The sequence below is a fragment of the Chinchilla lanigera genome, unplaced genomic scaffold (assembly GCF_000276665.1).
Source record: "Chinchilla lanigera isolate Chin_1 unplaced genomic scaffold, ChiLan1.0 scaffold00125, whole genome shotgun sequence".
Lineage (NCBI taxonomy): Eukaryota > Metazoa > Chordata > Mammalia > Rodentia > Chinchillidae > Chinchilla > Chinchilla lanigera.
Window position 1 is genome coordinate 2,739,077 of NW_004955526.1, and position 21,465 is coordinate 2,760,541.

A 21,465-nucleotide genomic window follows, 5' to 3' on the forward strand; every position below is an offset into this window, starting at 1 on the left:
GAGCAAGGCTGGAGGGCACAGGATGATCATCCAGGTTTTCGGTAATTGTAGAACCAGGAGGGAGGGATTAGAAGAGAAGGCCTAGGAGTTTTGAAGTGAACCAGAAAGAGAAGGGACAAGGTTTACTCACATGAAAGTATCATAAAGTCAGGCGAGATAGTTGACAAAAGAGATGAAGAGTAGAATACAACAAAAATAAAGGTTGGAGCTCTCTTGCTGGCTTGTATTGCTAATGTGTGGGATATTTCCACGCCTGTAGTTCCACCTGTCCCTCGTGTGTATCTTAGCCAGGTTCCTACTGTGTCACGGGCAGATCTCAGACTTCTCTTGCCAGCCACACCATCCCAGGGCCTCTGACAGCTTCTTGACCAGTGAGCGGTTGCTAATACGTTGCATATAAATTCTTCAGGGCAATTTCAATTTGGCAATTAAAAGTTTGCTATGTTCAAGAAATGATTTTGAGTAGATTTTTCTGGATTTTCACTTAATTAGTAAAACATCTTTACAGTATTTTGGTGAAAGTAAGACAACATTTAAAATGCCCAAGTTACATTACTGACCACTTACATGAATGTGAACCATGGTTCATAGAACTAAGAAAAGACATTTTATCTTATTCAGTAAATTCCTTCAAAGAGTTATCTAGAGAAAAGAACATTAAGCAAGAAGTTTGAAATGATTCTTTCATAACTCGCTTGCATTTTGGAGGAATTCTTGTGAAAGTAATTGATCTGTAGCTTGGCCATTGGATCTGTGTCATTTAGTCTGTATGTGTATTTTTGGAGGGACTAGGGTCTCTAAATTGTGGCTATATATTGAAAGCTGTGTATATTAATGTTTGAGGGTCCTGTTAGTAACAAGCACATTACTTGATGAATTAGGTCCCTTGTTTATTTTGCTCACTTTCTTAAAGCTGTGATGAAACACTTACATTCCATGTTATGTCTTTTTTTGTTAGCCTTGCTCCTATCTTGTCTTCCTACTGACTGTAAGTATTAATATTTTCCCACAGTCTACTACTTGAAGAGCACTGGCCGTAATGTGTGCTTGCTAGGTTTGAGGGTAGCTCTTTAAGTTGCTAGCGGTGTGACTTGGACACTGTCACCTGACTGCTTTGCATCTCATACCTATCTGCAGTTATAAATAAGAATGATGGTAATAATGCCTGCATTGCAGTTATTGAAAAGATTAAAAAATAATACGTGTGAAGTGCTTAGAATAGCACCTTATAGTAAATACGCTTTTTTTTTTGTCTTTTTGAGGCAGGGTCTCCCTATGCAGTTCAGGCTGGCCTTGAACTCACTTTGTAGCCCAGGCAGTTCTCAAACTCACGATCCTCCTGCCTCAGCTTCCTGAATGGTGGGATTACAGGCATTGCAGCACCACACCCTGCTTTAATACTTTTTTCTAACACTGCGCATTTTTTTTTCCTACCTTCTTTTTATATTGGAGGCTGTGACTTTCCTTTGGATTCTCTATGTGCATGTTGAATAAAGTGATTTTAAGATGTGGTAGGTGCTAGAGACATTTCATCTTGGTATTGTTACACAGAGACAGATGGAAGTGAAAACTAGACTTCTTATTCTAATGAGCTTTATAGTGATAACTTAGAAATAATACTCTTTACATTACTTAGGTATGTGACACTTTGTAACTCTAATAGTTTTTCCATACCTAACAATCTGATGGTGAGACCAAGCTACTTTTAAAGAGCTAGGACAGAGCTTTATGACTGATCCTTCCTTGACAGATAGTTTGTTTTATGCATTAATAGCCTATCAGTTATGATAAATACAAATAAGTGTTACACAGCACCAGAGCCCTGCTTTGTAGCTTTTCTGTATTCTTAGTTTTGTTGTTGGCCTTGAAAAAGCTTTTTAAATGGCCATGTGTGGATGAATTATTTGTAGAGGAGAGCTTATGTTGAAAGTGAGGAGGTATGATACCAACAAAATCAATTAGTCTTTGACTTCATTACTTTTCTCATTGCTAAGACAAAATACCAAATGCCCAAAGTTTAAAAAGGAAAGGTTTATCATAGCTCACAGTTTGTAGGGGTTTCAGTCCACAGTTAGCTGGCTTCCAGGCAGGATAATATGGCAGAGGGCCATCACAGAGGAGAAACAGTCCCTGGCAAGGCAGCAAGCAGCAAGCAGCAGCAGCAGCAGTGAAGCAGGCTTCCCTTTCCCTTTTGTTCCATCCAGGCTCAAAACCATTTGGGTGGTACCATTCACACCCTGGGTGGGGCTTCCCATTACCCACACCCAGAACTATGCAAAACCAACCAATTTAGATATCACACCTAATCACAGTGTCACCACCAACCTAGATCCCAGGCAGCTCTGAAAAGCACTCTATGAGCCCATGAAGCTTCAGTGAGACATCTAGACACAAGCTGTAGCAGTCTTATTATTAGAAGTGTCAACCTGGACTACTGTCAGATGTGGCACAAAATTTGGGGGGGTGCTGTTAAACAGTAAGAGGGAGGGTTTTGAAAGGTTTTTTAATCTTGAAAGTGAATAAATGGCATTCTTTCTCCTAGCTTTTATTGTATAAATCTGTGTTGAAATGATAGACTTTAAGCCATTAAAATCAGCTTGAGTAGCTAATTTGGGGAATTGTTTAAACTCTAAGATCAGTACTAATTTAATAAATGTGATGTGTATCACATTAGAAAAATGTATTTAAGAGACTTTCATATGTCACTTTTTATAATAAGCATTACTTTCCCTCAGGAGTATTGATTTCATTGAAATTTGGCTGATGAAAGTGATTTTGGTTTTGCTTATTTTGAAATCTTATTTGTAAGTTTTACACATAGGAATATGCTATTTTAAAAGATAGGCCAGGAATACCACCTGTTAGTTGTGAAGCATGAAGCATATCCTTATCACCTTGAAGAATGTCGTGAGTGTGTCCTAGGACAGAAGCACTTTCTTAGGACACAAATCTCAGTTCCTGAGACATCTTCAATTGCATGTGATCTGGACACACCACACTCCCAACCTCGCACAGTACCAACTATGAAGGGCTTCTGGAATGCCAGTACATTGTCCTCGAAGCAATAGTTGTTGAAAAAATTTCAAGTTATACTTAAAGACCCAGACACAGAATTTACTGAAAGTACCTGAAAATTCGCTAGAAAATACTAAAAGTGTAACTTTAAAGTTTAAAAAACTGAAGGAAGAATTGAGAAACTACAAATCATAATATCTTAATCTACACATAAAAATGATGTAATAATGGAGAGTCATCAGCACGTAAAAGGAGTAATAGTGTCTTGGCTTTTTACTATAGATTGAAAGCTGTAAATCATTGTTAATTTTATTTAAATGATGAGTGCCTTCTAATGTTGATATATATGAGAATTCAGATAGTTTATGACTATCTTTTCTGTATTATTTAGTTCATATGTTTTCTATTTTAGGTGATATTGGAAATTATTACTATGGACAAGGTCATCCCATGAAACCACATAGAATCCGCATGACTCATAACTTGCTGTTAAATTATGGTTTATACAGAAAAATGGAAATATATGTGAGTATACCTTTCAGGGACTATTTAGTTTTGTTTTTTTTTTTAACTAGTACTGTGAAACTTTATTATTCACCTTTGAGGAGGGCATTTACCAGATGAAAAGGTCTGAAAGAAAACTCTTCAGCTAAAATGGACAGTACAAGCAATATCTTCCCCACCCTGTCTTTTTAATTACTAAAACAAATCCCTCTACTCAAGGCTTTCATATCTTCAGAGGACAACTCAGAAATAGAGTATATTTGTTAGGATAATGTTAAACTGTCTGTGCTGATGAGGAGTTCACCTGGGACAGTTAATAAAAAAATTTATGCAGACAGTTGATCCTACAAATATTTATTGGGCATATAATGTGAAACCTTTAAAAGCTAGATAGAACACATAACTTATAAGATACAACAGCTGCCTTACATGTTTTTGTAGAAAATGGCAGATACATATAAATAGATAAAAGACAATTTTTAAGCTACTTAGAAAAGAAAGAGCAGTTGTAGCAATTGTTGGCAATTTTAAGTAAAGTATTTTCTTTTACATGCAGACATTTAGAGAAGAAAGGGGATTTGGAAAAGTCTCAGTTTGGAAGACTTAGGGAAGTATGTCGTAAGTGAAATTATGCTCTGCAGAAGAAGAAAATTAGGATACACAAAGGGAAAGAGGATGAGCAAAGACTTAGGTTGAGAGTGCACCTCTTTCTGGGAAGTCACTGATGAAATCTGTGGATGTAGAACAGAAAGTTTATGATGGAAAATGAAAGAAAGAGTCTGTAAACATGGACTTGACTTTATGTGAGTTGACCTGTTTCTACTAAAATTTGCACATGGTTAATTTGCTGTTGATACTATGCCTGTCTGATCCTTTTAAAGGAGTTGATTTTAGGATTGACCACTACTTCCTAAAATATAAAATGCACATACTTTAGATTAGCTTTGGAATTTACTTTGTTCTAGTGGACCTAGTTGTTTTGAAGGGAACTATATTTGATAATTGCAATAGAACCACTAGTAATTTCAGTGTCCTGATGTTTTTCTTCACAGAGGCCCCATAAAGCCACTGCTGAAGAGATGACGAAATACCATAGTGATGAGTATATTAAGTTTCTGCGGTCCATACGGCCAGACAACATGTCTGAGTATAGTAAGCAGATGCAGAGATGTACGTTCCTATGTGAAGTTATATTTTAATGTTGACAAATCTAATGGATATTTTTAGACTTAGAATTATCCAAATTGGTTGGGGGTATTTTGGTATTCTAAAATGTGATGATTTATTTGGAAGGTCAGTGTAACAATATTGAAGGTACCATTTTTTAAAAACCTAATGATGCCAAGTGTAGTGGATTCAGGCAGTAGGATCACTGAGTTCAAGGCCAGTCTGGGCTACGTGATGAGACGCTGTCTCAAAAAAGGAGAAAAAAAAAAGCCTAACTAAATGGCAGATTGCATAGTCCTTTACTTTTTATTTTGCTCCCATTATAACTTGGTAAGAGATATTGGTAGGGAATCCTTACTCCCTTACTTCACATGCAAGGAAAGATTAGTGTGCACTTTTTATGTTATGTTTATGTGCTTCAGTTAACTTAGGCTATGTAGGATATGTTTTCCCCTTTGTTAGGATGTTAGTGAACCTTCTGATTTTTCTCTTCTGCTTGGTGTTCCCCTTAATAGGTCAAAAGTATTTTATTAGAGATTATGGTTGGAACGCAGTATCTTTATTTTTTTTTAAATTTTAGAACATTTTTGTTTCTTGAGACAAGGTCTCACTATGTTGTTCAGGCTGACTTTGAACTCACCATGTCTTCCATCCTGGCCTCAAACTTGTGATGATCCTCCTGCCTCAACCTCCCAAGTGCTGAGATTATAGGCATTTGCCACCATGTCCAACCACAGTATCTTTTTTAAAGCTTGATAGCTGAGTTTGTTCTCATTGGGTTTTTTTTTGTTGCCATTTTGTTTTTTCTCAGTACTGGGATTTGAATCCTGGGCCTTTGTACTTAGTTACCTCTCTGGCCTCTTTTCGTTTCTTTTGACACAGGGGCTCTAAGTCACTTAAATTGTCCAGGCTGGGTAGGGCTTAAATCTAGATGTTTCCTGCCTCAGCCTCCCAGAGTGCTGGGATTATCAACCATCATGCCTAGCTAGCTCATCAGTGGTTTAATAAATAGACTTCATTGGTGATTAACTTAGGTGGAATTACTGGAATCTCACAAATGCATGGACTTGTGTTCATACATATTTCTACCTGGCTTATTTGATTCAGTAAAGTGCTATGATAGCTTAAGACATACACTATCTTTCAGTGAGGATTCAGACTTGGAGACATGGGTAGCCCTTAGGTGAATAAATTAAACAGGCTTGATTTAAAATCTGCAGAATACTGAATTGTATTACATGATAGTAGTAAGAAACTTAAAATTTACTTTTCATAGAGCTTGTAACTCAGGATATAAACAGTGACCCTCAATCTTGAAGAGGCTGTAAGCTGAGGCATGGGTTACACATCTCTGCCCACTTCCTCAGTGCTGCAGAATCATGTGTCCTGATGTGCCACGTACCTGGAGGTCCCAATTCCTTGTTTTGCGCTCTCTCTTATGTCTTGGCTCCCAAGAATCAGATCAAGCCTGACCATGAACATAGCCAAGTAGCTGCAATCTATTCTTAGTACCCAGTAAAATACATTGCAAAGCTATGCATGCTCTGTGTATGTAAGGAATGTGAAGTAACCAAGCAATCAGAGTTACTTGCATTTTTAGAATATTGGTTAATTGTTGGATATTAAGCCCATGTTTTATTAAAACTTTAGTAAAAACTTCATGATTTGAAATGTATTGGGTTTTTTTCTTTTTAAATAGAACAGAGGTATTTCATAAATAGAGTAAGATTTGGTGATAAGACTTGGTAGTATTTCACAAGAATACCTTGAATAAAACAATGAATCATATTTTAAATTTACAATTTTTAGATTGTGACTATGGAACATGTTTTACAATTGCATCAAATAAAAGTTATGTAAGAAGTAGTTTTGCAAGAAAATCCTTTCATTAATTTTCTTAATGGGTTGAAATTAATCAAATTTACTCCACAGTCAATGTTGGGGAAGATTGTCCAGTGTTTGATGGACTCTTTGAATTTTGTCAGCTCTCCACTGGTGGCTCAGTTGGTAAGTACCCTAGTTCAGTCAGGTTTAAAATAGATGTAAGTGTACTTACGTGTTCATTGGGTTATTTAGAACAGTTTACTGGTGGTGGATTTTGATAACAAAAAGGAATTGATAAATGTGCTTATAGAGTATTGTGTTGGTCATCCTTCTGTTACTCTAACCAAATATGTGAGGTAATCAGCTTACAACAGGAAAAGGTGTGTTTTGGCTCACAGTTTTGGAGATGTCAGTCAGTAACCACTTGGTCCTGTTGATTGGGGCATCTAGTAGTACTTATGGTGGGAGCATATAGAGAAGGAAGCTTGTTGATCTCGTGGCTGAGTGGGGAAGAGAGATTTTTTTTTTTTATCCTAAATATTTCATAAATAACATACTTTTTCTACTTCTCAGCGGGGGCTGTGAAGTTAAACCGGCAACAAACTGATATGGCTGTTAACTGGGCTGGTGGATTACATCACGCAAAAAAATCAGAAGCATCAGGATTCTGTTATGTTAATGATATTGTGCTTGCCATCCTTGAATTACTAAAGTAAGTTGATTTTTATTGATTTTTTTCATGTGGTAAAGTGTTTTAATTAAGATACAGTAAGATTTGCAGCTCTTTAAAAGTACTATACAGAGTAAATGGCAGTAGGTTAAAATGGTAGCTATGGTAGCTGTGGATTCATCACAAGCTAGTGAGTCTAGCCAGCTGCCTTACTAGCACATCTGAATGGGGCTTTCTTTTCTACTAGTGGACGTAACATTATCTTGAATGAGTTGCTTTTGATAAAGTTATCCTCAAAGTTTGAGATTTATGAAGGGACTTAGGAAGTTGGAGATTTACAAAGTTAGACTGTATTTTAATTATTATTAGTTGTGATATCTTAACAGATTCTGCTTTAGATTTTATACTTAATTAGTATTTTGTCAGCATTGAAACTGATCTTGTTTATGTTCTTCCATGCATATTATCCATAGAGGCTAATTTTTGCATCATTTACTTATTTATATATTTAGTTAGTTAGTTAGTTTTTTGAGACAGGGATTCATGATATGCCTTGAACTCACAGCTCAGCCTCTTGAATGCTGGACTTACAGGTATGCACTACCATGCCCAGCCTGAGTCTCTTTAAACGTTGTATTGACTTCTTAACTGAGCAGTGTCAGGTTAACATCTTGATGACTCATCCAGAGCTAAGAAAAACCATTTGAAATAATATTTTTCTAATTAATTGTTATTCTATTTCTTCACTTCTAAGCAAGTTCTTACCCACTAGGCTTATAGTTTTAAGTAACTTTTATCTGTCTGAATACATTTCTTCAGCTGGTAAAATAAAAAATGATTTATTACTTGGTAAGTAGTTTTCCTTGTTTGTCTACCCCATGAACCAGTCAGGAACGTAGCTTTGATACCAGCTTCTTTATTTTTATTTTTTTTATTTTGTGAAGAAACAGATAACACTATATTTAGTTTTCTAGATCTTCGAAATTTTGTTTCCTATGAGTTGAGACTATTATGAGTGTCTAGTCTGGTAAATCAGCTTACACCATATTCTGTTAGTACCCTTGTGGTATTGCATAATAAATGCAATTTTTTGCCATCTAATGGATTAAAAAATAATCCTCATTTTACTGTGCTTTAGAAGAATGACATTTGAAGTATGCTTTTGCCTTGTTTTGACACGAGTATCACTGGAACAATATCCTGATATGGTAATTATGAGTGTTTCCTGCAGTGTATTCAAGTTACGACTGCTCGGCTGCAGTTGTAGTGCCCCAAACATGGTGTAAAGTGATGCCTGCTACATGTGCTCTTTCTAACAGCTACCAGGCTTTCTGTCAGCAGAGAAGCCTGCTGATCTGTAAACAAACGAGGTGCCAGTGTTTCAGTAGAACTTGGATGGATGTGGAAATTTTTTTCTTTATTTCATTCATCACTCATTCATTCCTGTGCTGGGGATTGAACCCAAAACCTTTGCACTGAGCTACTTCTCAGACTTTTTAAAATTTATTCATTCATTTATTCTTCTAAATTTCTGTATTTATTTGGGATAGGGTTTTGCTACATAATTCAGGCTGGCCTTGAGCTCTGATTCTATTTTTCAACCATTTAAAAACATAAAACCTGTTCTACACTCAGGGCCACAAATAAGAAAGTATTTGGCCTGTAAGCCACAGTTTGCCAGCCCCCATTTTGTAGTGCTGAAGACTTACTCTGAAGTCTTAATTAAAGTAACAGTCTTGAGGGGCTGGGGGTTTAGCTCAGCAGCACACTGCCTACTTGGCAAGCGCAAGGTCTTGAGTTTGATTCCTGGTACCGGAAAAAAACAAAAAAAAAAAACAAAGTAACAGTCTTGAGTACAATATAATCTTTAGTCAATACATGGAAATGTGTCCTGTGTTTTTAAAGCATGTATAATGGGACAGGTTTCACAAAACATTGGGCCCAGAGCTGAGATTTAAAAGTATCGGTTTGAGGCAATCACTTCAGGTGTTTGGCCTTATAGGCTGCAGGAGGGAATTGAAAGCATACTGACGATATCAGCTGATGTTCTACAAATCACACCATCAACAAGAACAAAATTCAAAAATCCAGCCACAGCAGCACAAAAGAAGCAGTGTGCATGAGGACCTGCCCGGAGCCTCGCAGGTTGAGCTTGGCATCTGCAAGCTGTGCCTGAGCAGCAGGAGTCAGGGCAGCAGTGGCTGCCACCGTACACATGGGTACTTACACCTGTGCTTTGGAGAAGTTGCGCGGCTCAGCAGCTCCTGGTTGGTGACTTCTCATCCTTTTGGTGCCGGTGGTGGCTGTTGGGCTCGTCAGAAAGCAGAGTGTGTTGTGAATGGGTTCTTTGTGTGGTTTTTAGAAATTATGACACTGATAAAATTTTAAATTGGGAAAAAAATGGATTTCTGAATTTATGGTGGTGTTTTACATCTTCAGACCTTTATAGTAAATAAAAACATGTGGCTTTGTTTCTAGGTATCATCAGAGAGTGTTATATATTGATATAGATATCCATCATGGTGATGGTGTTGAAGAAGCTTTTTATACAACAGATCGTGTAATGACTGTTTCATTCCATAAATACGGGGAGTATTTCCCTGGCACAGGAGACTTGAGGGTAAGAACAGATTATTTCTGAGTAAATGTGGGATTAACATAGGAAGTTAGTCATCTTATACTTGAGCTAACATTTTTCCTGAGTCATTAATTTGAAACTTGTATGCAGATTTAAATCACTTTATATTCTTTTTCTTTTGTCTTTTTTCCTGGTACTGGGAATTGAACTCATGACCTTGTGCTTGCCAGGCAGGCACTGTGCCGCTGAAGTAAATCCCCAGCCCCAAATCACGTTATATTCTTTAACACCTAGCATTTATTTTTGATGACTATGTATGCAAGTATGTAGTGAGATTTTTTTTCTCAGTTGTTTGCTTTGATAAAGTGTGTGTCCACGGGCACGTAGCTCGTTTTTGATGTTCACTTTGACCATCTAGAACCGCCTGGTGGAGACCTACATTCCTGTTATTTGTAAAGAAATGTGAACTGGAATAGTCTTCCGGGTTTTTCTGCTGCCCTCCATTACGTATCATCCTGACTTTATGTCTTTTTTCTGAGGCTTCAGGATTACCATCCCTTAGTATTGCTTCTACATTAGATTTTGGTTACCTCTTTTCACTTGATTTTGTGTTTTGTAACTGTGAAAAATCACTGTTAAATCCTGTTTATACAATTTTAATCAGGTTTTTTGTTTATTAGAATTCTTTTGAAGCACATCACATATTGAAGTTTATTTAGAGATATAATTGCTGGATGCTTTTTGGTTTTTTGGGTTTTTGTTTGAGATAGGATCTGGCTATGTGGTTCAGACTGGCCTTGAACTCACTGGGTAGCCCAGCTGGCCTCACACTTGGGGTTATCCTTCTGCCTCAGCTCCCAAGTGTTGGTATTACAGATGTATGCCACCAGTGTACCACCATGCCCAAGTTTAACTGATACTTTTAATTCAGACCAGTTTGTACAGAAGATTTCGCTTGGCATGGCATTGGATGTTAGTCCTAAACTGTTTATCAAATAGGTTATTTTTCAGGCGATGGTATTGTTCTTGCAGTTTAGCAAACAACATTTTTAAAGAGTAGCCTTAGTCTTCAAGTGTGCTACTTTTCTTTATTTGACCACCAGTTGGTACTGTTTTAAGAAACTTTTGCAGTGAAAGTTATGGTTAAACTTTTCCTAATTTATAAATAGGTAAGGGTTTGGATGTTGAGTTGTTTGGCTTATAAAAAAAGATTCATAATTTTAGTTTTCTTGGTCACAGTAGTTCCTTCAGCATCTCCCTTTTCTCACTTGATTCTTCTCTTATGGACCAGTGGTTCTCAGAGATTGGTTCCTAAGTGAGCAGGATCAGACTACCTAAGAGCCCAGCAGAAGTGCACATTCTCGGGCCCCAGAAACGGGGTGTTTGAGAACTATTGCTCTGAGCCAGCAGAATACATTTATCTGCAACCATTCCATCCCAGTGGGACTCAAGCAAGCCTTCCTGGCTTTAAGCTCCAAGTGTAAGATAATGTTTGTGCAGTATAATCCTCATTAATCTTAGGCAGTGGCAGTTGGAGATCTTGTAATTTCTAACAGCACATGGACATCACTGTGGTCTCTTCTCAGTTGTTGTTAATAATTGTTTTGGAAAATCTTGGCAAAGTCATGTTTTAAAAAGATGTGAAGAAGGCTTTTCACATCATTTCTTCTCATTGAAGATTTTACAATCACTTTACAGAAAAAAATCTCTGAGTAACAGTTGGGTATTTTAAATACGTTCTCAAAATTTTGGGAGAGAAAACTTAAACCAGTCATTATGTGTAAGGTGTATTTGGGCTTTTCTGCAAAATCCTGTGTATCTTTGGGTGTTACGTAGTTTAATGAGCATTTCCTTTTCTGCCCGTTAGTTCATTTTAAAAGGGAGAAGAAAACCACCCTGAGTGTTCTTCATTCTTAAAACTCTTGCGTGCTTTAATTAGTCTAGAGGGAAGAAGGGTTAGAGATGTGGCAAAAGAACAGTTGTGAAGAAAAGGAGAAGTAGAAAGGTTACTCAACAGGGAGAGCAGGGTTGACGGTGCAGTCATTACTGCGCAGCTTTCTGCATTCTCAAATGCTGGGGTCAGAGTCCATAGTGTTCTGTGTCAGCTGTGACATGGAGTCTAGGGACTCTTAGGACCTCATTTTAGTTGATCCGCATTTGTAGAATTGGCACTTAGTTAGATATAGAAATTTAGATTTCCTTTAAAAAATGGAAGGAGGGTATGTAACTCTGCTTAGTCTCTTCATTACAAGTGGGGTCACACTGAAGGCGAACTGTGCTTCTGTAAAAGTGGATCTGAGCTAAGATCATTCCATGAGAGATTCTGGAGGAACTTATACACCTGTTACAACCCCAAGGAGCAACACAGCTTCAGACATCATTTAGATCACATAGGAAGTAGCGCTGCTAGTCCTTTGCTCTGTGGTTGGAGCATGCTTTTGTAGAAATGTCCCACTGTACCGTGTGCTCTAAGTGTATGTATTCACATCACAGATACATACATACACATGCATAGCTGTACAAGTAGATACAGATGTTATTGTATTTGTAACTAGAATGCAGCTCTTTCTGTCCTTTGCATCTTTGGAATTAAGTGTCTGGAGCAGTACTCAACAAATAGAAACAGTGTATTGCAAGTGTCATTGAAGAATATATCTGATGCTTTAATCTGTATATGTTAAAACTTCAAGAGCTGGGTATGGTGTTTGCACACCTGTAATCCCAGCACTTGGGAGGCTGAGGCAGGAAGACATCTGAGTTCAAGACCAGCCTAGGCTACATAGTGCATTCAAGGCCAAACTACAGAGCAAGACGCTGTCTCAAAAAAAACCAAGAATTGTGGACCTTTCATCATAAGTGCGTTCCACACCATGAGTCACTCAGAGGATTCTGTATTAGAGACAGTTGTCTTCATGGTCTCTCCTCTGCAGGCTGAAGTTTGTCTCCTTGTGTCTTCTGCTTATGAAGTTCCTAGGTGCTGTAACTGTGTCCTTTACCTGTTTTTGTTAAATTTTTTACTCAAAAAATGTCATTGCAGATTAATTAGAAATGGTTCTTTTACGGTTTATAAGCAATCTAAATATTGGAACATACACATGCCCCTTAATTTATATTGTTCCTATGAAGGAACAATATAAATCTTCTTAATGTTAATGTTAAACAGTGTTAATCTTTTAAAGATACTGTAATAAATATGTCAGGTTTTTTTATTATGAAATATTCTCTGATATCCACTTGTGTGTTTTAGGACATTGGTGCTGGAAAAGGCAAATACTATGCTGTCAATTTTCCAATGAGAGATGGTATAGATGATGAGTCCTATGGGCAGATATTTAAGCCTGTAAGTATTACTACTGTGCAGGTTGACATCACATTGTAAACTGTTACTGGAGATACTGACATTTACTCTTTTGTGTGTAGATTATTTCAAAAGTGATGGAGATGTATCAGCCAAGTGCGGTGGTTCTGCAGTGTGGCGCGGATTCTTTATCTGGCGATAGACTTGGGTGCTTCAATCTCACAGTCAAAGGTGAGCATTGTGGAAGGCAGTATTCCCAGAAAACAAAGGGTTTCCTTCTTCCCTCGAAGTCCATTTAGAAGGTCTCATTGTAGTTTCTTGCCTCACATTTCAACACCAAACTCTGTGCCTTATATTTTGCGTAAGTTTTTGTCTGATATGTGTGTGTGACTACGTTTAACTTAGTTTTAGTCAGTTAGGTACTATTTTATTTTGTGTACATACACATTTGTGCGCGAACAGTTTCATGAAGCTTGTTGCTTTCCCCACGGAGGCAGCTGTCGTCAGTGCTTTGTTGGTCTGTTGGGTCTTCACCGTTGTCTGGGTACTGTACATACTTGGTTATGCAATTCATCGTTCAGTTTGAGCCCTGTGTGTGAAGGTCCCATTTTGGAAGAAGGGGATTTACCTCTCCTTAAAACTTCGTTCCCAAAAAAAACTTTGTTCCCAGCAAGCATGCAGCATTCCCATATCTCTGTTTCTTCTGTCGGAATTTCGGTTGTGCTATTTATTGTTTACAGTAGAAGCGGCAGCATTTTGTCACTGTGCCCAGTTTTTCTGCCTAATGAAATGCAAAATTCATTTTTGTGGAGTTTTGCATTAACTTAGTTTTCTTGTCCCTAATTACTAAACTACCAATGTTTTGAGGTGAAATAAAAGTAAATGTCTTTGATTTACCTGTGGTATGTATTTGGAAGTCAAAATATCCATGTGGTTTTCTTTTTTTTTTTTTGAGTCTTTTTGAGACAGGGTCTTGCCATGCAGTTCAGGCTGGCCTTGAGCTCACTTTGTAGCCCAGGCTGGTCTCGAACTCGAAACAATCCTCCTGCCTCAGCCTCCCAAGTGCTGGGATTACAGGCATGCACCACCATGCCTGGCATGATTTTTATTTATTATGAGAAACCCGGGTTTTTCTGACAGGAGTAGTGCACACTGGGTTGTGGGTTTCAATGCAGTCCTGAAGCAGATGAAAATGCTCGGTGTCATTACCTGAGGAGAACAGTTCGGTAAGCTGTCGTGGGATGATGTGGTTTAGGTAAGTGGTGGTGAACCTGTGGCATATGTGTTACTGTGTTTTTAAGACAAAAGATGTATTCTTGTTTTTTCTAAACTAAAACCTCAGTATTCAAATGTAATTGCTGTAATTTTTTTATTGCATATACCCCAATTATAATTGCTGTAATTGTAATTTCAATTACGTTTGAAAAAACAAGTGTGTATCTTTTGTATTGGCACGCTGTGATAAATAAGTAGGTTTGGGGTTACCGTTTGGCACTTGGTCTCTAAAAGGTTCACCATTGCTGTTTAGGTAGTTAGTTTCTTTCTTTGTACTTCGTGATTTTTTTTTTCTAAATATTCTTCCAACATATATGGCTTTTATAATGGAGGAATTTTTTTACTAAGTTATGTGCCTGCATGATAAAAATACCAATAAGTACTTACTGGTGGCTTATAAGATGACTGAACTGACATTTATTCATAGGAAATACTTCGTTTTATATTGTTAATTATCTTTGATAAAAAAAATTGTCTAATACTACTGCCTAAAGTAATATGGTCATACTTCTGTTTTATAGCCTTCCATAGGTCTGTACAAATATTTAGGGGAAAATGGAAATAGAACTTTGAGATTGTTTCTGTTTCATTGTAACTTAACTCCCCCAGGTAACCTTGCCACAAACCTTTCTATATTAATAAAAATGTGTGTACATATTTTAATTTTCTTAGTGCATATGGCATCTTAATCTTTGTTACATACCCTTCCTATGCTCGTTCCCTTCTCCCTCTGTCCCTAAATTCCCTTCATACTGTAGTCATGTTGTAGTTACCCAGATGTTCTTTGTACTAGGTCATGCTAAGTGTGTAGAAGTTGTAAAAACTTTCAACTTACCATTACTGATGCTCGGAGGAGGTGGATATACAATCCGTAATGTTGCTCGGTGTTGGACATATGAGACAGCAGTTGCTCTTGATTGTGAGATTCCTAATGGTAAGTGTCCATTTCATAGTATTTATACCATGTGAACTATCTGTGTGTAGAAATAGATACATGATTTGTGTGGTACTACAGAGCAGAATAGATTCCAAAACTGTGTAAGAATGCATTTACTTTGTGTTTTATTTTTAAACATTGTTTTTGGAAATATTTCCCTACCTGTAACTTTATTTTATTGTTTATAGAGTTGCCATATAATGATTATTTTGAGTATTTTGGACCGGACTTCAAACTGCATATTAGTCCTTCAAACATGACAAATCAGAACACTCCAGAATATATGGAAAAGATAAAGTAAGAAGTCATTGAGTTGTGTTTCGCATATTTCATCTTGACAAAGCTTTAGAAGGCTTTAGATGGGCTTGTGGAATATGTGTTATAGCTTTATACATTAGTTATTTTCTTTCTCTTCTTAAAAAGGACTTGAAACCCTAAGGTTACTGATCATTGGCAGCAAGAGATGGCCCTTATAGATCAAAAATATTTTCATTTCTTTACTAGTTGAAACATTTTTAAATGGCAGAGGGCACTGTAAATTTTATTGTTCCTTGCTTTATGGTAAAGTGAGTGATCATTCGGTTTATCTGAAACACTGTGTTTAGAGAAACAGTGTAGTACACGTGTATGGATTTGTGCCCTTTCTGCCATAGACTAGCACTGTGACGCTGGACAAGTTCACTGCTAGCTTGTGTCATGTAGATCATGCTAGATAGAAGAATGGAGTTTCTGGCTTAATGTCTCCACTTGTACATAAGAGGAGCTTGAAAGACACAGAACTTTGTCTGATAGTTCCGTGTTTATCGTGTAGGCAGCGTTTGTTTGAAAATTTGCGCATGCTACCTCATGCGCCTGGCGTCCAGATGCAGGCGATCCCGGAGGACGCTGCACGTGAGGACAGTGGAGACGAGGATGGAGAGGACCCGGACAAGAGGATTTCTAGTAAGCCGAGGCCTCGACAGTGTTCTCTTCCCTTTCTCTGGCTACTAAAATACAGTTACAGGCTTTAGTGACCCCAAGGTAGCACTGTGGGGCATGTTTTCTGAACATGGTGTTATTATAATGTTCTCCATTTTCTGAGCTTAGGTAGTTTTAGCTTCCTGATGTCTCAAGCCTGATACGAGCATCAGGAGTTTATGTGATTGTGTGTATATGAAGCTTTGGGAACTTAGCTGCTTATGTTACATTTGGGAAGGAACTGGAAAGCATCCTGTCTGTTCAGTGTAAGATGAGTTAAATAACGTTAAGCACTTTCTGTTTGAATTTATAGCCTCTCATTATATGTAACGGGACTGTTAGAGTTATGGCGTGATATTGCACCTCGTAGTCCGGTGTGTAGCACAGTAATTACTAATAGCGTAGGGGTCTAATGTGTCTCGTAGTCTCAGTATTATCATTAGTTTTGTTTTGTCTACCTCCCTTCTCAACTCTAAAATAAAACAACTACTTTTTAGGTATGGACTTTATTCCCACCTCCTACTTAGAAAAAGTTTTGTCCTCTAAAAGTTCTACCTTTAAAAAGAACTACAGTATCCCCAAAGGTTTCTAAAAACTTTCTGAAGTGTTTCTCATAGATGAAAGCTAAGTTTTCAGTATTTAGCAAACCATTTATTTAGTTTTGAAACATCTGTTCTATACTTTTAAATGTGGTAACTGAAGAGTGCATTTCTGTAAGGGTGGGGCAGTTGGAGACCTGTGATTGTTTTTGTCGATGTATCAGTTCGAGCATCTGACAAGCGGATAGCTTGTGATGAAGAGTTCTCAGATTCTGAGGATGAAGGGGAAGGAGGTCGTAGGAACGTGGCTGATCATAAAAAAGGAGCAAAGAAAGCTCGGATCGAAGAAGACAAGAAGGAAACGGAAGACAAGAAAGCAGGTCAGATTCGTGTTTTGGTAAATGTTCTCACTGTAAGTTTTAAAATTGAGAGTTAGGTAATAGTTTTATGAGCTCAAGTCACTTGCACAGGTATTGAGGGAGATGACTTTTTTCTTTTTAAATGGAAGTAGTGTTTACATTTTAAATGGCTTTCATTTAAAGCTTTCTAAGTGTAGCTGCTCATGTTTGCTCTTACAACATAGAAAACCCTACGTCCTTCCCTTCATGAGGTACCAAACACCGTGAGCACTGTGTTGTGACAAGGACTGGGAAGGGGACGGACAGCGTAGCTACAAATCCGTATCTGACCTGAGTGGAGCTGGGGTCCAGAGATGGTTTGTGACCCTCAAAGCGGGTGGACGGAAATGAAACAAAAGCCGAGCTCCGGTACCCTTCCACCAGCTTCGCCCTTGCACCCCCGGTAAAGGCGATACAGACTTGATTTAGAAAGTGAAGAAAGCAACATCTTGGGGGAGAGAGAGGAAGGAATTTGGGAGCTGGCTCTGGAGAAGATACCACTTTCTGATGCTTGCCTTAGTTTTCTGTCAACTGTTGAATTGCCGACTGAAATCTGTTACCATAGCACAGCACCTTTGTGGGGTTTTGTATGTCTTGCTGCTCTGTATCGAACTGCTCTGGTCTAGGGGAGCAACGGTGAGGAGCATGGGTTTTAGCTGGCTTGCTTTTGCTCCTGAAGTCCATGTAAAATTAACTCAGAAATAATGGGTCAGCATCATCTGCCTGTCAAAATAAGATTATGTGATTAAACTGCACCTTTTCTTACAAAAATGTCATTAAGAGACCATAGCATATGACACATCTGGCTCTGCTCCTGCCCATGGATTTACTCCAGAATAGGCTAAAGTTTTCTGTGTACCATTTTATAATGTTAACTTCCCAGTGTACTGCAACGCGGCTACCGGTTGCTCTTGTGTGCTGAGTGATACCCAGAAGTTCCTGACATAATAGAAGTAAAAAGGACTTTTTTCCTTCACTGTCAGTATATCTTTGAAGGTCTGTCTTCTCATTTTTAAACCTATTTTTCCTGTGCTTTTTCTTCTAAATGGGAAAGCATTAAAGTACTTTTTCTACTGTTATTTTGGCTAAAAATGAGTTTCATATCATCAGTGAGTGAATCTCTTGGTATTTTTCTCCCTCTTCCTTACCCCAGATCCACTCCTTCTCCTGGCACCTCTCCCATGTTCTGTCTCGGGAGCATTTCTGATCTCCCACGGTGCTGTTCTCGTGGCTGTGCTCAGTACTTCTTCACGCTGTCGCACTGCGATCCCACAGAACAGAGTTCCTGAGGGCAGGGCCAGTTGTCTTACGTTGGTAGCCTGACCCGCTGTCATTTAGCATGACGCCTAATTAAAAAAGTATGTTAGTAAACTCATTTATAGTAAGGTTGGATGACAGCTTTTTAAAGTATATGTTTAAATGAAATATATGCACTTTATATTGGAAAATGGGTTTTAATCTTTCTCTAATCTTTCATTTTAGATGTAAAAGAAGAAGATAAATCGAAGGACAATAGTGGTGAAAAACCAGATACCAAAGGGTAAATAATATTCCTTATCTAGTAACTTTTTACACTATATCAATTTAATTTGTTTAAAATTATTATTTAGGCTGGGCTTGGTGGCACACACCTGTAATCCCAGCAGTAGGGAGGCTGAGGCAGGAGGATCCTTGTGAGTTTGAGGCCAGCCTGGGCTACAAAGTGAGCTCAAGACCAGCCTGAGCTGATAGTGAGACCCTGTCTCAAAAAGACCAAAAAAAAATTCATTATTTGCGTCACGTGTGTGTGTACATATGTACATCTGCCTGAGTAGTATAGTACTGAACTTGAGAATATCAGCAAATTGTATCAGATGCTCTGAATTTAGTTTGTATGTATGTACATACGTAGATGTTATGTATGTATTTACTTATTTAACGTTACTGGGGATTGAACACAGGGGCTTTCTCACTAAACAACATCGTTAGCCCCTGTTTATTCAAGATAAGGTCTCACTGAGTTGCTCAGGCTGGGCTAGAACTTGTGATCGCCTGCCTCAGCCTCCTATACTACTGGGATTACAGGCATGTGTCTCCACACCTGGCTTTGGCTCTGAATTTACTCTTGTACATAATTCACTGAGACTTTTTTTCTATTGACCTTTATATATGTACTGTTATGATGTTCGTATTTTCTCCTTTTAGTGATATGAGCTAGCCAGTTTAAGAACCATTGGGCTAAAATAAGAACTGTGATAAATAAAATTATAATTGAAGATTTTATTTTAAAACATGTATGTTTGGTCACACATTTTGTGCTACCTTTGGAGGATAACCTGTAATACATTATAAAACCACTAGACAGGTTAAATCATTTCTTACTTGAAAACATTGGGCTTTATCAGCTGATGTTTCTGGGCATAAAACTACAAGATCAGATGAATAAAATAGGATAGGTTAGGATATTTAAGCAAGATTGTGCCATTCTTGGTTATTAAAGAGAAGGGGAGGGGCATGTGCTTATTGGTTTTGTATGTAATACAGGTATACTTCTGAACTTCATAACAACTAGAGTATATGACTTATTAATTATTATCCAAAAATCATAAGGTAAGTGAGTTCGAGGATGTGAAAATCTGACATCTCACTGCATCTCAAATCTGCTCTTATTTAGTCAGTTGTTCAGGTACACCTTTAGGTTTATGGAAAATATCAGTGTGTTTTTTGATTTACTCTTGAAGGATAACTGTTAAAAATTTTATGTTTGATATACATTCAGTGTGGAATAATTTAAGTCCAACTAATTTATCCATCAGCTTATATAATTACTACTTCTAGTTGTGAGAAATTTGAAACTTTTTCATTGATACACATTTGCAGCACACGAGAATCCCTCATTTTGGAGAATTGATGCTGTGGTCATTTCTGGTTCCCTCTCTCTCCGCCACCTTCCTTTCCCTGACTTGCTTTCCCATGTCCAAAAAGTCTGCCCCTGCTTTCCTGCCACCTCTGCTTTAGATTGCTCATTAATATTCCATGTTACCTCTTTCAACAGAGCCAAATCAGAACAACTCAGCAACCCTTGAATCTGAGAGTCTTCCCAGTTTTAGAAAATCATTAAAAAGTGAGGAAACATTGGGACGAAAACTGTTTTCATTTTGAAGACGTCTGGCTTCATTTTATACTACTTTGGCATGGACTGTATTTATTTTTAAAATGGCTTTTTTGTTTTGTTTTTCTTGGCAAGTTTTATTGTGAGTTTTTCTAATTATGAAGCAAAATTTCTTTTCTCCACCATGCTTTATGTGATAGTATTTAAAATTGATGTGAGTTATTATGTCAAAAACTGATTAAAGTGATTGGCCTCTCTGAGCTGAATTTTCCATCTTTTGTAATTATCTTTAATAAAAAATTGTACTTGGATTGTCTTTTGTCTGCTCATTATAATATGAAACCTTGTTTTAGACGTTTAAGAATATATTACTGGCAGAAGAATGATTGCGTTTTAAAAGGTAGACAGCTGTTTATTGCTTCTTTCATAATAATAATTACTGTTTTTTTGAGAAGCTCTACCCGGTGGCCCGTTGTAACTTAGCTAATCAGTATTGGTGAGGATGGATGTCTTACTTCAATCGCAGATGTGTAGCACAGGCTGTGCGGTTGAGATAGAGGAACAACATTAGAGCTAAACTGAAGGTCCCTCGAGCTTAGAAATGGGAATTCTGACGTGAACGAAGCCGTGACCTCTGTGCTGAGGTCTCTGGGCGATCTGTCTGCCCCCTCGCCTGTCCTGAGTGGGTGAAAGATGGTGCAGTTGTGCTTGGTCAGAACACACCTGGCTTCTACTGCATTTACATAACAGTCAGGTTCTGCTCAGTACCCAGGTTTCCAAAGAAAGGAAATGTTTAAATGAGCAACTATCTGTTGTCTACTAATTTTAAGAATTTGTGAAAAATGCTTCACCTACAGATAACATTGCAAGGGTAGGAAGCCGACACATCTGGTAATGTAAAGGAGAAAAGAAAACATTGCTAGGCACTTACCAAAATTGGTAAAACGTTCCTTTTTGCTAGGCCTGAATATTTTTCTTTTTTTTTTATTTTAAAAATAAAAGGAGGAAAACTAGCAGACAGACAACCTTTTACAAAATAGCAAAAGAACAGTACAGACAATACAGAGTTACAAAGTGGTAGGAAATTAGCAATGCTTGTATTATATATTGATACCTTCAAAGTGGTTTCTCATGAAAACAGACATGCAGTATTGATCAAGGACTCATTAACAGTTTCTCTTAGCAGAGAAATAGAAGACAGTAGATCAACTA

At 37.7% G+C, this 21,465-nt stretch overlaps 1 protein-coding gene across 1 annotated transcript; it reads left to right on the top strand.

Moving 5' to 3' along the window:
• Positions 1 to 22: 22 nt before the first annotated feature.
• Hdac2 (histone deacetylase 2) lies at positions 23 to 20,564 on the top strand. Its single transcript, XM_005409764.2, has 14 exons — positions 23 to 41; positions 3,407 to 3,540; positions 4,572 to 4,689; positions 6,619 to 6,693; positions 7,084 to 7,222; positions 9,659 to 9,800; positions 13,006 to 13,098; positions 13,179 to 13,287; positions 15,125 to 15,265; positions 15,457 to 15,565; positions 16,080 to 16,210; positions 16,989 to 17,144; positions 18,645 to 18,702; positions 20,197 to 20,564. Exons 1-14 carry the CDS (start codon positions 23 to 25, stop codon positions 20,225 to 20,227), a joined length of 1,455 nt encoding a protein of 484 aa, XP_005409821.2. The 3' UTR covers positions 20,228 to 20,564.
• The last annotated feature ends 901 nt before the right edge of the window (positions 20,565 to 21,465 follow it).